Raw genomic sequence first — 12,570 nt, 5'->3', positions numbered from 1 at the left:
GAATAGCAGAGTTGGAAGGGGCCTACAAGGCCATCAAGTCCAACCCCCTGCTCAATGCAGGAATCCACCCTACAGCATCCCTGACAGATGGTTGTCCAGCTGCCTCTTGAACAATGGCACCAATGACCTAGGGAGGTGGTGGGCTCTCCCATACTAGAGGCCTTCAAGAGGCATCTGGACAACCCTCTGTCAGGGATGCTTTAGGGTGGATTCCTGCATTGAGCAGGGGGTTGGACTCAATGGCCTTGTAGGGCCCTTCCAACTCTGCTATTCTATGATTTTATGTTTTAATCAAGGTTTTCTGAATTAATCTGTATTTTTATCATTAGACGCCTAGAGTGCCTTTTGGGAAGGGCAGAAAGGGGGATATACATAAATAAAAAAGAAAGAAGCTGCAAGTAGTGATTGTAGGAAATTCAGGTTGCATTGTGAGGTGCCAGCCCCTCCTCCTCTCTGTCCCGAGCCCCCTCCCAATGTCTTGGCTTCCAACAGGTGACCCTGAGATCTCGCGTTATGCTGACCTCCAAGCAGTGCAGGCTCCAGGTTTTGGAAGGGGCTTGGGCAAGGCACCCTCCAGGGAGCCCCTTCATCAATGAGCCCACCTTCTCACCGCCAGGGTCACCAGCTGCTCTTGCTGCTGCTGCTGCTTCTCCTCTGTCCTCATAGTTGCCACCACTCGCATGATCCAGGCAGGGAGCCCAGGAGCATGGAGGCCGTGGCATCTCCCACTCCACCTTCTCACCACCACCGTTGCCTGGACCAGAGCGAGAGGCAGGGGAACGAGCACGCTGCGATGGGGAAGAGGAGGAACAACTCCAGGGAGCTTTTGTCAGGGGCACCCTCCTGGGTTGTGTCCCCTCAGCAGGGGCCCAACCACGCCTACTCTTGACGCCGCTGGCCCTACACCTGAGCAATAAGTCCCCTGCCCCTCCCTCCTAGTTTTCCAGGGCACAAGCTTTGCTCTCTCCCCTTTTCTTCAGAACGGGAAGTCGTGGTGAACATGTTGAACAGCCTGTCTCGGAAACAGCTCCCGTCTGTACAGCACCGTTACGCCATCCCGGGCAGGATGCCGTACCAAGGTTACTACAGCCCCTGCACCGGTCGCCACTACTGCTTGCGAGGGATGGATTACTACGTGGACGGAGCCCCCACCAACGAGAGGCAGATCAGCCAACTAGTTGAGAAGATTGTAAGGTTCGCAGGGTTCTGCTGCTGCCCCCGCCCCTCCCTTGGAGCTCTCGTGGGCTGGGGAAGGGGGGGGACGGAACAGGGGCACGGGCAGGCAGAGGTCCACCTACCGAAGGCACGTCTGTCTGCAAGGGAGGGTTGGGAAGAACTCAGAAGCGCATGGAATGCACATCTCAGCCCTACAAGGCGGACTTGGGAAGGTGCTGCTCCTGTATGCCCATCTCCTGTGTGGCCTGGCAGCTCATACGTGTGACTGGCTGACTGCCCAAATGCAACCATCTGTCAGGGATGCTTTGGGGTGGATTCCTGCATTGAGCAGGGGGTTGGACTCGATGGCCTTGTAGGCCCCTTCCAACTCTGCTATTCTATGATTCTATGATTCTATACTGGAAGCGTAGAAAGCCACTCTGTGGTTATCTTTAAACTCCGATTGCAGCCCCCGGTCAGAAACACACACACACACCCACACACACCTATTGCTGACCTATTTCTGGAAATGGGTATATCCTTTTTCATAGAATCATAGAGTTGGAAGGGGGCATTTAGGTCATTGATTCCAAACTCTTGCTCAGTGCAGGAATCCAACTGAACACCCCTCTGACAGACGGCTGCCCCATCTTTGCTTGAATACCTCCAGGGACGGAGAGCCCAACAGCTCCCTAGGCAGTGGGGTCCATTGACTGATTGCTCTGACGGTTAGGATTCCTCCCCCCGCCCCCCGCCAATGTTCAACCAAAATCTGCTTTCTTGTAACTTAAGCCCGTTGTTTCATGATGTGCTCCAGTCTTGGTTGATAGAGGACAGGTTGCAGACTTCTTCTGCATGACGAGGATCCAATAGGGCACTTACACCCCCAGCAATTCTTTTCTGCCCTACTGATTTCTTCCCACAAGCAGTGGGCCCCACAATTCCATTGCGCAAGTGGGATCCGTCCCTTACAAAAGGGAGAATTAGTGCTTCCTAAAGGAAGCCGCAAAATCAGTAGAAACGGTCGTTTCCAGAGGGAGGCTGGCCAGCTGACCTTCCAGAAGGTCATTTCCTTCCAGAAATGACTGTTTGCGCTGATTTTGGGTTGTCCCGGAAGGGCGTAAGAGAACCGGGGTTGGGTAGAGTAAACACCCGGTTGCATTCTGCCCGATGTGCCCAATACCCAATGCTCTCTGGGCGGAACACAAAAAGTTTAATCAAAGTAAAATGCCATAAACAGTTAAATATATCAAATATAATGCAAATATTTTAAAGAATAACGTATTATAGAACACAAAACAATAAACAGCAAAGGAATGGATAAAGAGCCATAAAAATCTAGAACTAAAACGTCTGGGAGAAAAGAAAGGTATTTGCTTGGCATGGAAAAGATAGCAATGTAGGTGCCACACAACCCTCTTTGGGAGTTTATTTCATGAGTGGGGGGGGAGAACATCCTGCCTCTTGTAGCACCCTCCCCCGTCAAGCTTCCTTCAGGGGGGGCACCCTTTAGGTACTTGAAAGGTGCTGTTATATTCCCTCCCTCCCTATCCAAGTCTCCTCTTCTCAAGGCTTAAGCTACCCAGTTCTTTCAATCCTTCCTTGTAGGACTTTAGTATGTGGTCTCTGAACATGGTCCAGTTTTTTTGTTGAGGATTCAATACCCTTTTTTGGTGCTCCTTTGAGATCCATGGGTCGCAAAGCACACACGAGCCACGTGGTTATGGAGGGGCAGGATGGACTCCCAAACGCACCAGCCTGCTCTTGCCGCCCCCAGAAACAAACCGCCACGTCCAGGTCACAGTTTGAACCCCGGCTCAGCCTGAAAGCCGCCTCCAAGCGGGAGCTCAGCCCTGGAACATGCAGACATGAAGCCGTGCTCCCCCTTCCTCCCTCAGCCACAGACCCAGGGGTAGAGCACACAGGCTTTGCATGAGGAAGGTCCCAGGCCTGGAAAATGAGCTGGCGGGTATCACCCTTCTCCACAACGTGGTGCCTTCCAGATGTGATGGGCTGCAAACTATGCTGGCTGGGGGGTTCTAGGACTTGTAATCCAACACATCTGGAGGGCACCAGGTTGGAGAAGAACGGTATATTATATATGGTAGGTTGCGGGAGGTTGTGGGCTCTCCCACACTGGAGGCCTTCAGGAGGCAGCTGGACAAACATCTGTCAGGGATGCTTTCGGGTGGATTCCTGCACTGAGCAAGGGGTTGGACTCGATGGCCTCATAGGCCCCTTCCAACTCTGCTATTCTATGATTCTATGATTCTGTGAATGCAGAAAAACCAGTTTTGCATGGTGCAGGCAAGAACATTCACGCCCTTATCACTTGATGCGATCTGGGCAAGGTGTGTTGCAGATAAGAGGACAGATGAACGCCTCACACCAATAGCGGTGCAACGCCCACCCTTTGTCACTAGAGAAGGCACGGATTGGGGGTCCCTCCTCCAGCCAAGCAGGCAGTTGTTGCAGCAGGATTTGCTGCTGCGAAACGGGGCTTGCGGAGGAGCTAGGCAGAAGGCGGGGAGGCAAACTTGTGTACATCCAGCTGTGTACACACTGCCAATTGCTGTTGATTTTGTTCCAGTTTCCAATGCACCCAGCTGGAGTTTCAGGTTTGCCATGCAAGGGCTTTCACCGCAGAGTGGGGCATGTATAGAGAGGTCAGATTCTAAGGGCTGTAGGGCAGCATTCTTTGAGCACACCTGAAGCTTTTCCGACAAAATAGCAGCCTCCCAGCAGTCCAGGGTCTTCTTCACACCACACTTTTTATCCCGCAAGTTTACAGGGGTTCTGCTTCCGTGTTCTTTGCAGGATTAAGATCACCCCTATTCAGCCACTTTGCGGTCTATTCAGGCACTAGCGGATGGACATTAGGAAAAACTTCCTGACTGTTAGAGCAGTACAACAATGGAACCAGTAACTTAGGGAGGCCGTGGGCTCTCCCACCCTAGAGGCCTCCAAGAGGCAGCTGGACAGCCATCTGTCAGGGATGCTTTAGGGTAGATTCCTGCATTGAGCGGGGGGTTGGACTCGATGGCCTTTGAGGTCCCTTCCAACTCTACAATTCTATGATTCTACAAGCTCCATCACACCTTGGAAGAAATGCCGGCTAACGCTGGCTACCGTCACTTCTCCGTGGACACTCAGTTACTTCCTGTTTTCAAACAGGAGGTAAACAAGGTGCACAGCGGCCACTCAGTCCCTCGTTGTGAACACGTTGCTTCTCCCACACACAGCAGGAGGGAGCAGCAACTTTGGTTAAAAAAAATATTTCAGAGTTTTTCTGGTTTTTCTTGCGGCGCAAGGAAGACCAGAAGGGGTGGAAGGCGTGCGAGAGGCAGTCAGTGTCATGTGAGAAACCTCCGAGGACTTTGTGAGTGCCCAGGAACGAGCGTGCAATAAAAACGCTCGTCGGGTGGAGCTTTATGATTCTAAAGTACCATCCAGTCCTCTCTCTGCCCACCTGACTTTTATTCCTCAAGGGCACAGACCTATTCAATAGATGCTCTTCCTCCTAAAACCTGAATAATTGATATTACACAAACATCAGGTGGAGAAAATGTGTGTTTGTGCAGTGCTTTTAATTTAATCAGCTCTTCCCAACCTTGCTTTCCAAACCGTTTATCCGTTTCATCCATCTCTCCCCGCACGCTTGACCTTAATCGGAACAAAGGTCCCGGCCTTAAATCAAGCAGCGGGATTTGTTTTAATGTTTTAAGACTTTCTGAACCAGACCGGAGCCGTCAGGAGCTTGTAGAGCAAGCCCTTTTCCAGCTTCAGCAGCTCCCCCTTCATAGAATCATAGAATAGCAGAGTTGGAAGGGGCCTACAAGGCCATCGAGTCCAACCCCATGCTCTATGCAGGAATCCACCCTAAAGCATCCCTGACAGATGCTTGTCCAGCTGCCTCCTGAATGCCTTTAGTGTGGGAGAGCCCACAACCTCCCTAGGTAACTGGTTCCATTGTCATGATCCTCTAACAGTCAGGAAGTTTTTCCTGATGTCCAGCTGGAATCTGGCTTCCTTTAACTTGAGCCCGTTATTCCGTGTCCTGCACTCTGGGAGGATTGAGAAGAGATCCTGGCCCTCCTCTGTGTGACAACCTTTTAAGGATTTGAAGAGTGCTCTCATGTCTCCCCTCAATCTTCTCTTCTCCAGGCTAAACATGCCCAGTTCTTTCAGTCTCTCTTCACAGGGCTTTGTTTCCAGACCCCTGATCAACCTGGTTGCCCTCCTCTGAACACGCTTCTTTTCCACGGAACTTATAATTAACATATCGAATTCCCCACCACAAGATGCGGTTTTGGCAAGTGGTTCGGATAGCTTAAAAAGAGGGGGGGAAAGGGTTATAATAGTGAATAATGAATAATAATTAATTATAATGGATGATTATGATGATGTGTAATGGAGAGCAGGTATTTTGGACAACCATCCGTCAGGGATGCTTTAGGGTGGATTCCTGCACTGAGCAGGGGGTTGGACTCGATGGCCTTATAGGCCCCTTCCAACTCTACTATTCTATGATTCTATTAGTTATGATAGTAAAATGCAGCCTTCTCCAACCTGGACCCCTCCCGAATTGTAGTCCAACACATCAGGAGGGCCCCAGGTTAGGGAAGGCTGGTTAAATGGAATCTCAGTCCATAAAAGCAAATACTTCTGTTTTGGGGGTAAAGACAATAGCAACCCCACAACAGCAAGAGGAGACAGCCATCAACTTCGCACTGCGGTTGTGAGAGGCCACTAGCTTCTGGGGCTGTCTAAATGTTGTCTTTGCCCCACAATGGTTGTGAATCAGCGCTGCGTCGGTTATATGACGCAGCTTCCGATTCACTGCAACGGAGACACACAGCAGAAAAGTCGGGGACTTACCCCAGCTTTTCCTGCTGGAGCGACGTCAACAGGGCTCTTCTGCCGTCTGTCCTTTTTCCTGAGCCACGCCATTGGTCGCTGGAAGCCAGGCCAGGGAGAGGGGACGGGCCCGGAAAGCAAAATGGCCACCGGAAAGCCCGCTCTGCCTTCTGTGTCGGGATTACCCAACGCTACCCTGCAGCAGTAAAAGCGCAGGCTTTTTATAAAAGCGGGGGCAACCCGGTGCCATCAAGAGAGCTTGTCTGTTGGACAGAGGACGCTGGAGTAGAGGAGTCTGGACTGATCAAGCAGTGCAGTTCTTCCCTTCTTCCCTGCCCATCTAACACTTTTCCACGGTTGTGACTCACACACTGTTGGGGAAAGAGGTGGGGGACTGCAAAGATGCAAAACTGGCTTTGCACATGAACAGGCCTTTTGCTGCCTCTCATTGCTGCCTCTATTTTCTCCTCCTCCTTCAGAACATAAGAAGAGCCCTGCTGGATCAGACCAAGGGTCCATCTAGTCCAGCACTCTGTTCACACAGCGGCCAACCAGCTGTTGACCAGGGATGAACAAGCAGGACATGGTGCAACAGCACCCTCCCACCCATTTTCCCCAGCAACTGGTGCACACAGGCTTACTGCCTCGGATACTGGAGGGAACACACAAGCATCAGGGCTAGTAGCCCTTGATAGCCTTCGCCTCCAGGAATTGATCCAACCTCCTTTTAAAGCCATCCAAATGGGTGGCCCTCATGACATCTTGTGGTAGTGAGTTCCATAATTTAACTCTGTGCTGTGTGAAGAAGGACTTCCTTTTATTTGTCCTGGATCTCCCACCAATCAGCTTCATGGGATGACCCCATTGGGTTCTAGTATTATGAGAGAGGGAGAAAAATGTCTCCCTCTCCACCTTCTCCACACCAGGCATCATTTTGTACACCTCTGTCACGTCTCCCCTTAGCCTCCTTTTTTCCAAGCTAAACAATCCCAGTTGATGTAACTTTCCCTCCTAGGGGAGATGCTCCAGCCCCTTAATCATTTTGTTGCCCTTTTCTGCCCTTTCTTTTCTTCTTCTAGGAATTTCCCGTACTGCGATCAGCAGCAAGAGATGATGCTATGTGCACGTCTGCCCGACCTGCCGCCTTCTTTCCCGTATATGAACCTTAAGTAAGGAATCGAAAGGCAGGTTCGATGAGGGGGATGCTGGTGGGTTACTCTTGTCTCTAACGTGTCACCAAGGTTTCAAACTGTTTTCTGGAGCCCTCGGAGGCTCCCTGGGCTCATTGGGGGCTCTCAACAACAAGACCCATCATGGCAGACGAACTTCTCTGAAGGAAAGCTTGACTTCTATCCATCTTCCCCTGCAATATGCAGACTGTAGTGAATTCTGGGGGTTTCTAGGTTACATTCTCAGTTCTACAGGTCCAGGTGAGGCCTACTAGTAGGGTGACCAACTGTCAGGATTTCCCCGGATTTGTCCTGTTTTTTGTTCTTTCCATGGTGTCAGGGGGGATTTTCTATCATTTTCAATAATGTCCTGGAATGACACACCTTCCCCTTTAAGGCTGCCATTAGCATGGCAGGAGGGAATGACATGCTTTCTTGAGGCACATCATTCCCCCACCCCGAGCTCCAATTGAGGTCTTAAAGGGGAAAGTGGGTCATTCGCGGACGTTATAGAAAAGGCCCCAATTGGAGTGGATGGTGGTGGTGCAGAATGAAAACTTTCCCCCTCCTCCACTCCAATCGGGTTCTTTAAGGTGGAGGGGGAATAACGTACTTTCTGCAGGACTCAGAAGGCTGCTTCCCCCCACACACACTAGGTGTCCTCTTTTTTGGTTTCCCAAATATGGTCACCCTACCTACTAGGTAGCAGCCCACATGAACTAAATGTTGTAGGGTGGCCAGGAGTACTTCGAGTAGACCCATTGAAATGAATGGTATTTAAGTTAGTCATGACTAACCACGTAAGTCCCATTTATTTCAATGGGTCTACTCTAAGTAGGGCTTACGTTGGCTTCTACCCCCAGGTGGCCTCTTTTACAGAGGACTGAGCTCACCATCAAGGGCTGCCAGAAGACCTTCCTCTGTTTCAAGGGTGGGCAACTTATGTCCCTCCAGACGTTTTGGCCTAGAACTCCCATCATCCCCTACCATTGACTATGCTGGCTAGCGCTAATGGAAGCTATAGATGAAAATATCTGGAGGGCCACAAGTTGTCCATCCCGCCTCTATTCAAAGACATCCCCTATTTCAAGGGCTGTCCTGTTCAATTTGAACCATTTGGCAAGTATGTGCATATGCTGAGAATCTGCATCTATGTACAACTCCCAAAGGCTAAAAATAGGGGTGGAACCTTTTGGGAGCAAGGTCCTCACTTGGGTGGGTGGGGAAGAGAAAGTAGCAGACGAATCCACAACTACATGCCTGGGACTTTCCTGGGGCCTTAGTTGCTGTGATGTTCCAGCACTCACTAGAGAAGCCAGATGCCAGGGCTTTTACTAGGATAAATATTGCTAATAAAACTTCATAGCCTGCATCTGTACCTTGCAGGGCCGAAGCCAAAGCTTTCCCATGGTGGTTATTAATAATAATAAATATATTTCTTATCCACCTCTCCCTCTGGATCGAGGTGTGGAACAACATTAAATACAATATAATACATAAAACTAGTTAGAAGAGCATATAAAACCAATACGATATTAAAATAACAATCACAACACCTTACAATTCTTAGGTTTAAAATTCAGCAATTAGTGTGAGTAGTATTAGTATTATTTATTATATTTATATACTGCCCCATAGCTGAAGCTCTCTGGGAGGTTTACAAAGATTAAAAGACTGGACATTAAAAATCAATATAAAAATTTAAAAACATAAAAACATAAAACCAGCTAACATTTAAAACAATTTTTAAACTCTCAGCCAGGCCAAAGATAGTTCTGAGTCAGTCAAAACTCAACATATGCTGTTAAATGCCTGGGAGAAAAGAAAAGCCTAGACCTGGTGCCGAAAAGATAACAACGTTGGCACCAGGCGGGCCTCATGGACACACACACATACACCCCAAAAAATGTCTGTTTGAAATCACAGCTCAGTGGACTAAACATTCCTTCCTGTTGTAAACGTTGTCCATTCCCCAAATTAACCTTTGTCCTTTTACCTGACCATCGAATCTCCGCAAAGCTGTTCATAGGGTTCATTCTAGACTGGGGATTGTGGGAGATGCTAGCCTTGGTGGACGTTGGACCTGGCTGAGACGTTAGCTAAAGGCACCGACCTCTGCTCTGGGTGAATGACCATTCAGGGTGAGTCCTGTTTGGTCTTCCACTGTGCAAACCAACACTGGGATGCCTCGCCTCAGGAATCCATTCCACAAACCAAAGCGAATAAAGTGGCCCTTCTCGCTTCCGCTTCTATGGTCCCGGAGGACCAGAAATAGAGGTTCTGGCAGGTGTACCTCAACGGGGAAGTGGGCAGCCAAAGCAAATTGCTGGGGTTTAAGTACAGGTGGCTTTCAGCTGCGACAGGTTTATTTATTTATTTATTTATTTATTGCATTTTTATACTGCCCAATAGCCGAAGCTCCCTGGGCGGTTCACAAAAAGTAAAGCCCTTCAAAGTATAAACCTAACAGTCTAAAAACATGACGTACAATACAATATAAAAGCACAACCAGGATGAAATCAGCAGCCTGCAGAAATACAAATTTAAAATACAGATTTAAAACAGCAAAGTTAAAAATTGAATTTATAGACTTTTAAAATGCTGAGAGAATAAAAAGGTCTTCACCTGGCGTCTAAAAGAATATAATGTAGGTGCCAAGAGAACCTCCTTAGGGAGCTCATTCCACAGCCGGGGTGCCACAGCAGAGAAGGCCCTCCTTCTGGTAGCCACCTGCCTCACTTCCTTTGGCAGGGCTCGCGGAGAAGGAACCCTGAGGATGACCTTAGTGTCCAGGCAGGTACATACGGGAGGAGGCATTCCTTCAGATAGCCTGGCCCCAAACCCTTTAGGGCTTTAAATGTTAATTCCAGCACTTTGAATCGGGCCCAGGCCTGGACTGGCAGCCAGTGAAGTTGTAAAAGGACTGGCGTGATGTGATCTCGCCGGCCAGTCCCTGTTAATAAACGTGCTGCCCTGTTTTGTACCAGTTGAAGTTTCTGGACCGTTTTCAAAGGCAGCCCCGTATAACGCATTGCAGTAATCCAAACGAGAGGTTATCAGAGCATGGCCGAGACCCTCCTGCTCCAGGGCTGTATGGTATGATTGCAGCCCGAGAAGAAACATCCCGTTCTGCTCCGTGTTAACTCTTTCTCTCTCCCTGGCAGGTGGGACACAAGCCATTTTAAGACAACCGGAGGGCTACAGAGGGACAGCTATGTAATTCATCCTGAGTTTGTTTCGGAGTCTTACCCCGCTCCACCGTGTTGGTAGAAGAAAGTCGAGACAGGGTCGCCATTAAAATTGCCACTGGTGACTAATAGCGCCTCTGTTCTTTCCTTGGGCTGATGGTGGCCTCCTCTCTTTCTCAAAACCTCCCGCCAGCCAAGGGAACATTAGCTCCTTCGCCCAGAGCAAACGGTACCCTTCACAATCGGAAATTTCATCCAGGCTCAAAATCCGGGCTTTAAAGTCCTGACATCAAATCTTAGGTGAAAATTGGAGCAACGTTCAACGTGACCGTGGGCAAAACGTTTAGGAGTGTGGCAAGGTGGCGTTATAAAGAGAGGATGTATTTAAATGAGCCTTGGTACTTTATTTTAATGGCCAGATATGTTTTCTTAACATACACATTTCATCATTATACAATAAGGGGAAGTAAAAAAAAAGTGTTCCATGAAAAGGAAAACAGGCCTGTGAACCTGATGCCCTGAATTGATACTTCTAGACCAGCCTTCCTCAACCTGGGGCACTCCAGATGTGTTGGACTGCAACTCCCAGAATGCCCCAGCCAGCTGGCTTGGGCATTCTGGGAGGTGCAGTCCAACACATCTGGAGCGCTCCAGGTTGAGGAAGGCTGTTCTAGACAGAATAACCCAACCTGATGTCCCCCAGTTTTTTAGACTCCAACTCCCATTGTCTCCAGTCAAACATTCTTATTTCACCAGGTTTTTCGATTGTTTTGACCTTGGCTTCTGCACCTACAAATGGTGGGTTGTTGTTTTTTAAGTATTATTCTTACTTTTAACTCTCCCAGGTCCACTGTTGGCACCTGCCACCCTGGAAAAGCTCAAGGGCCCTCGCTTTAATATTTTTCCTCTGGTCCAACGCTTCTAGCAGCAACGAGCAGCTGTGGCTAGCTGCCATTTTCACTCGTGGGAAACTACAGTGGCTCAGAGCACTGCTGCCCCAATACGGTGCGGTCAGTCCTTCAAAATGGGCCCACAAAAGACACCCACCTCAGACAACTTGGCCCGCGGCCCCCTCAAACCTGTCTCTGGCCCAGAATTCTCAGTTCTTTTTCTTTTTCTTTGTGTGTAATGTTATTGTGGTTTTATTATATATACCGTGTATTTGTTTTTAATCTCCAGGGTGGGGGGTGGGGGCTCTTATAGCTGAAAGGCAGGATGTAAATCTTTCAAATCAATAAATACAAGGGAGAAGTGGAAGAACGAACCAAACTCCTTGTTTTAGTTACTTGAAGTAAATAGTTAAACTCCAGAAAGATGGACCTTTGCTCTGCAAGTCTTCAGTCTAATAAAAGAGATTTGGAGTAAAGGTTTACGAACGGCTTTACTCGTGTGGCGCCAGTGCAGCCACTGCTGTAGAGCAAGAGTCCAGTTTATTCCACACATGCCTTTGGGTGAATTGGGGCCATGTTTGAATACAGCTTGCTACGTTTTGGTATATGGTGAGGGAAGGTTACATCAACTGGGATTGTTTAGCTTGGAAAAAAGGAGGCTGAGGGGAGACATGTTAGAGGTGTACAAAATTATGCATGGTGTGGAGAATGTGGCTAGGGAGAGATTTTTCTCCCTCTCTCAAAATGCTAGAACCCAATGGGGTCATCCCATAAAGCTGATTGGTGGGAGATCCAGGACAAATAAGAGGAAGGACTTCTTCACACAGCGCAGAGTTAAATTATGGAACTCACTAACACAAGATGTAGTGATGGCCACCCATTTGGATGGCTTTAAAAAGGGGGTTGGATAAATTCCTGAAGGAGAAGGCTATCCATGGCTACTAGCCCTGATGGTTGTGAGCTACCTCCAGTATTTGAGGCAGTAATCCTGTGTGCACCATTTGCTGGGGAACATGGGTGGGAGGGTGCTGTGTCCTGCTTGAAGGTTCCTGATCGACAACAAGTTGGCCAATGTCGTTGGCCAATGTCTGAACCGACTGCTGGATTAGAGGGACCCTTGGTCTGATCCAGAATGACTCCTCTTATGTCCTTACAAGAAGACCCCAGTCTCATATTTAAGAAGACCCCATACTTAAATTCCCAACTACTGACCTTGAAGGCCTTGAAGTGGTAATTGATGTTCTCTCACTAACGAAGACTCGTCATCACACATGGGGAAATCATGCTTGCTTACCGTTGCTTCTCCACCTG

The 12,570-nt window shown here is 48.9% G+C and overlaps 1 protein-coding gene across 1 annotated transcript in view; it reads left to right on the top strand.

Annotated features, from left to right (window-relative positions):
- The window catches only part of SPMIP6 (sperm microtubule inner protein 6), a 31,504-nt gene extending 20,987 nt beyond the window's left edge, over positions 1-10,517 (top strand). The window contains exons 5-7 of the mRNA XM_063128333.1: positions 981-1,194; positions 7,092-7,181; positions 10,346-10,517. Coding sequence (XP_062984403.1) covers positions 981-1,194; positions 7,092-7,181; positions 10,346-10,451 — 410 coding nt within the window. The 3' untranslated portion in view covers positions 10,452-10,517. The remainder of the gene's footprint in view (positions 1-980; positions 1,195-7,091; positions 7,182-10,345) is intronic.
- The last annotated feature ends 2,053 nt before the right edge of the window (positions 10,518-12,570 follow it).

This window comes from Elgaria multicarinata, chromosome 6 (genome assembly GCF_023053635.1).
Source record: "Elgaria multicarinata webbii isolate HBS135686 ecotype San Diego chromosome 6, rElgMul1.1.pri, whole genome shotgun sequence".
In the NCBI taxonomy this organism is placed as follows: Eukaryota; Metazoa; Chordata; class Lepidosauria; order Squamata; family Anguidae; genus Elgaria; species Elgaria multicarinata.
Note: the sequence above shows the minus strand (reverse complement) of the source record. Positions and strands in the feature narration are given on the sequence as shown.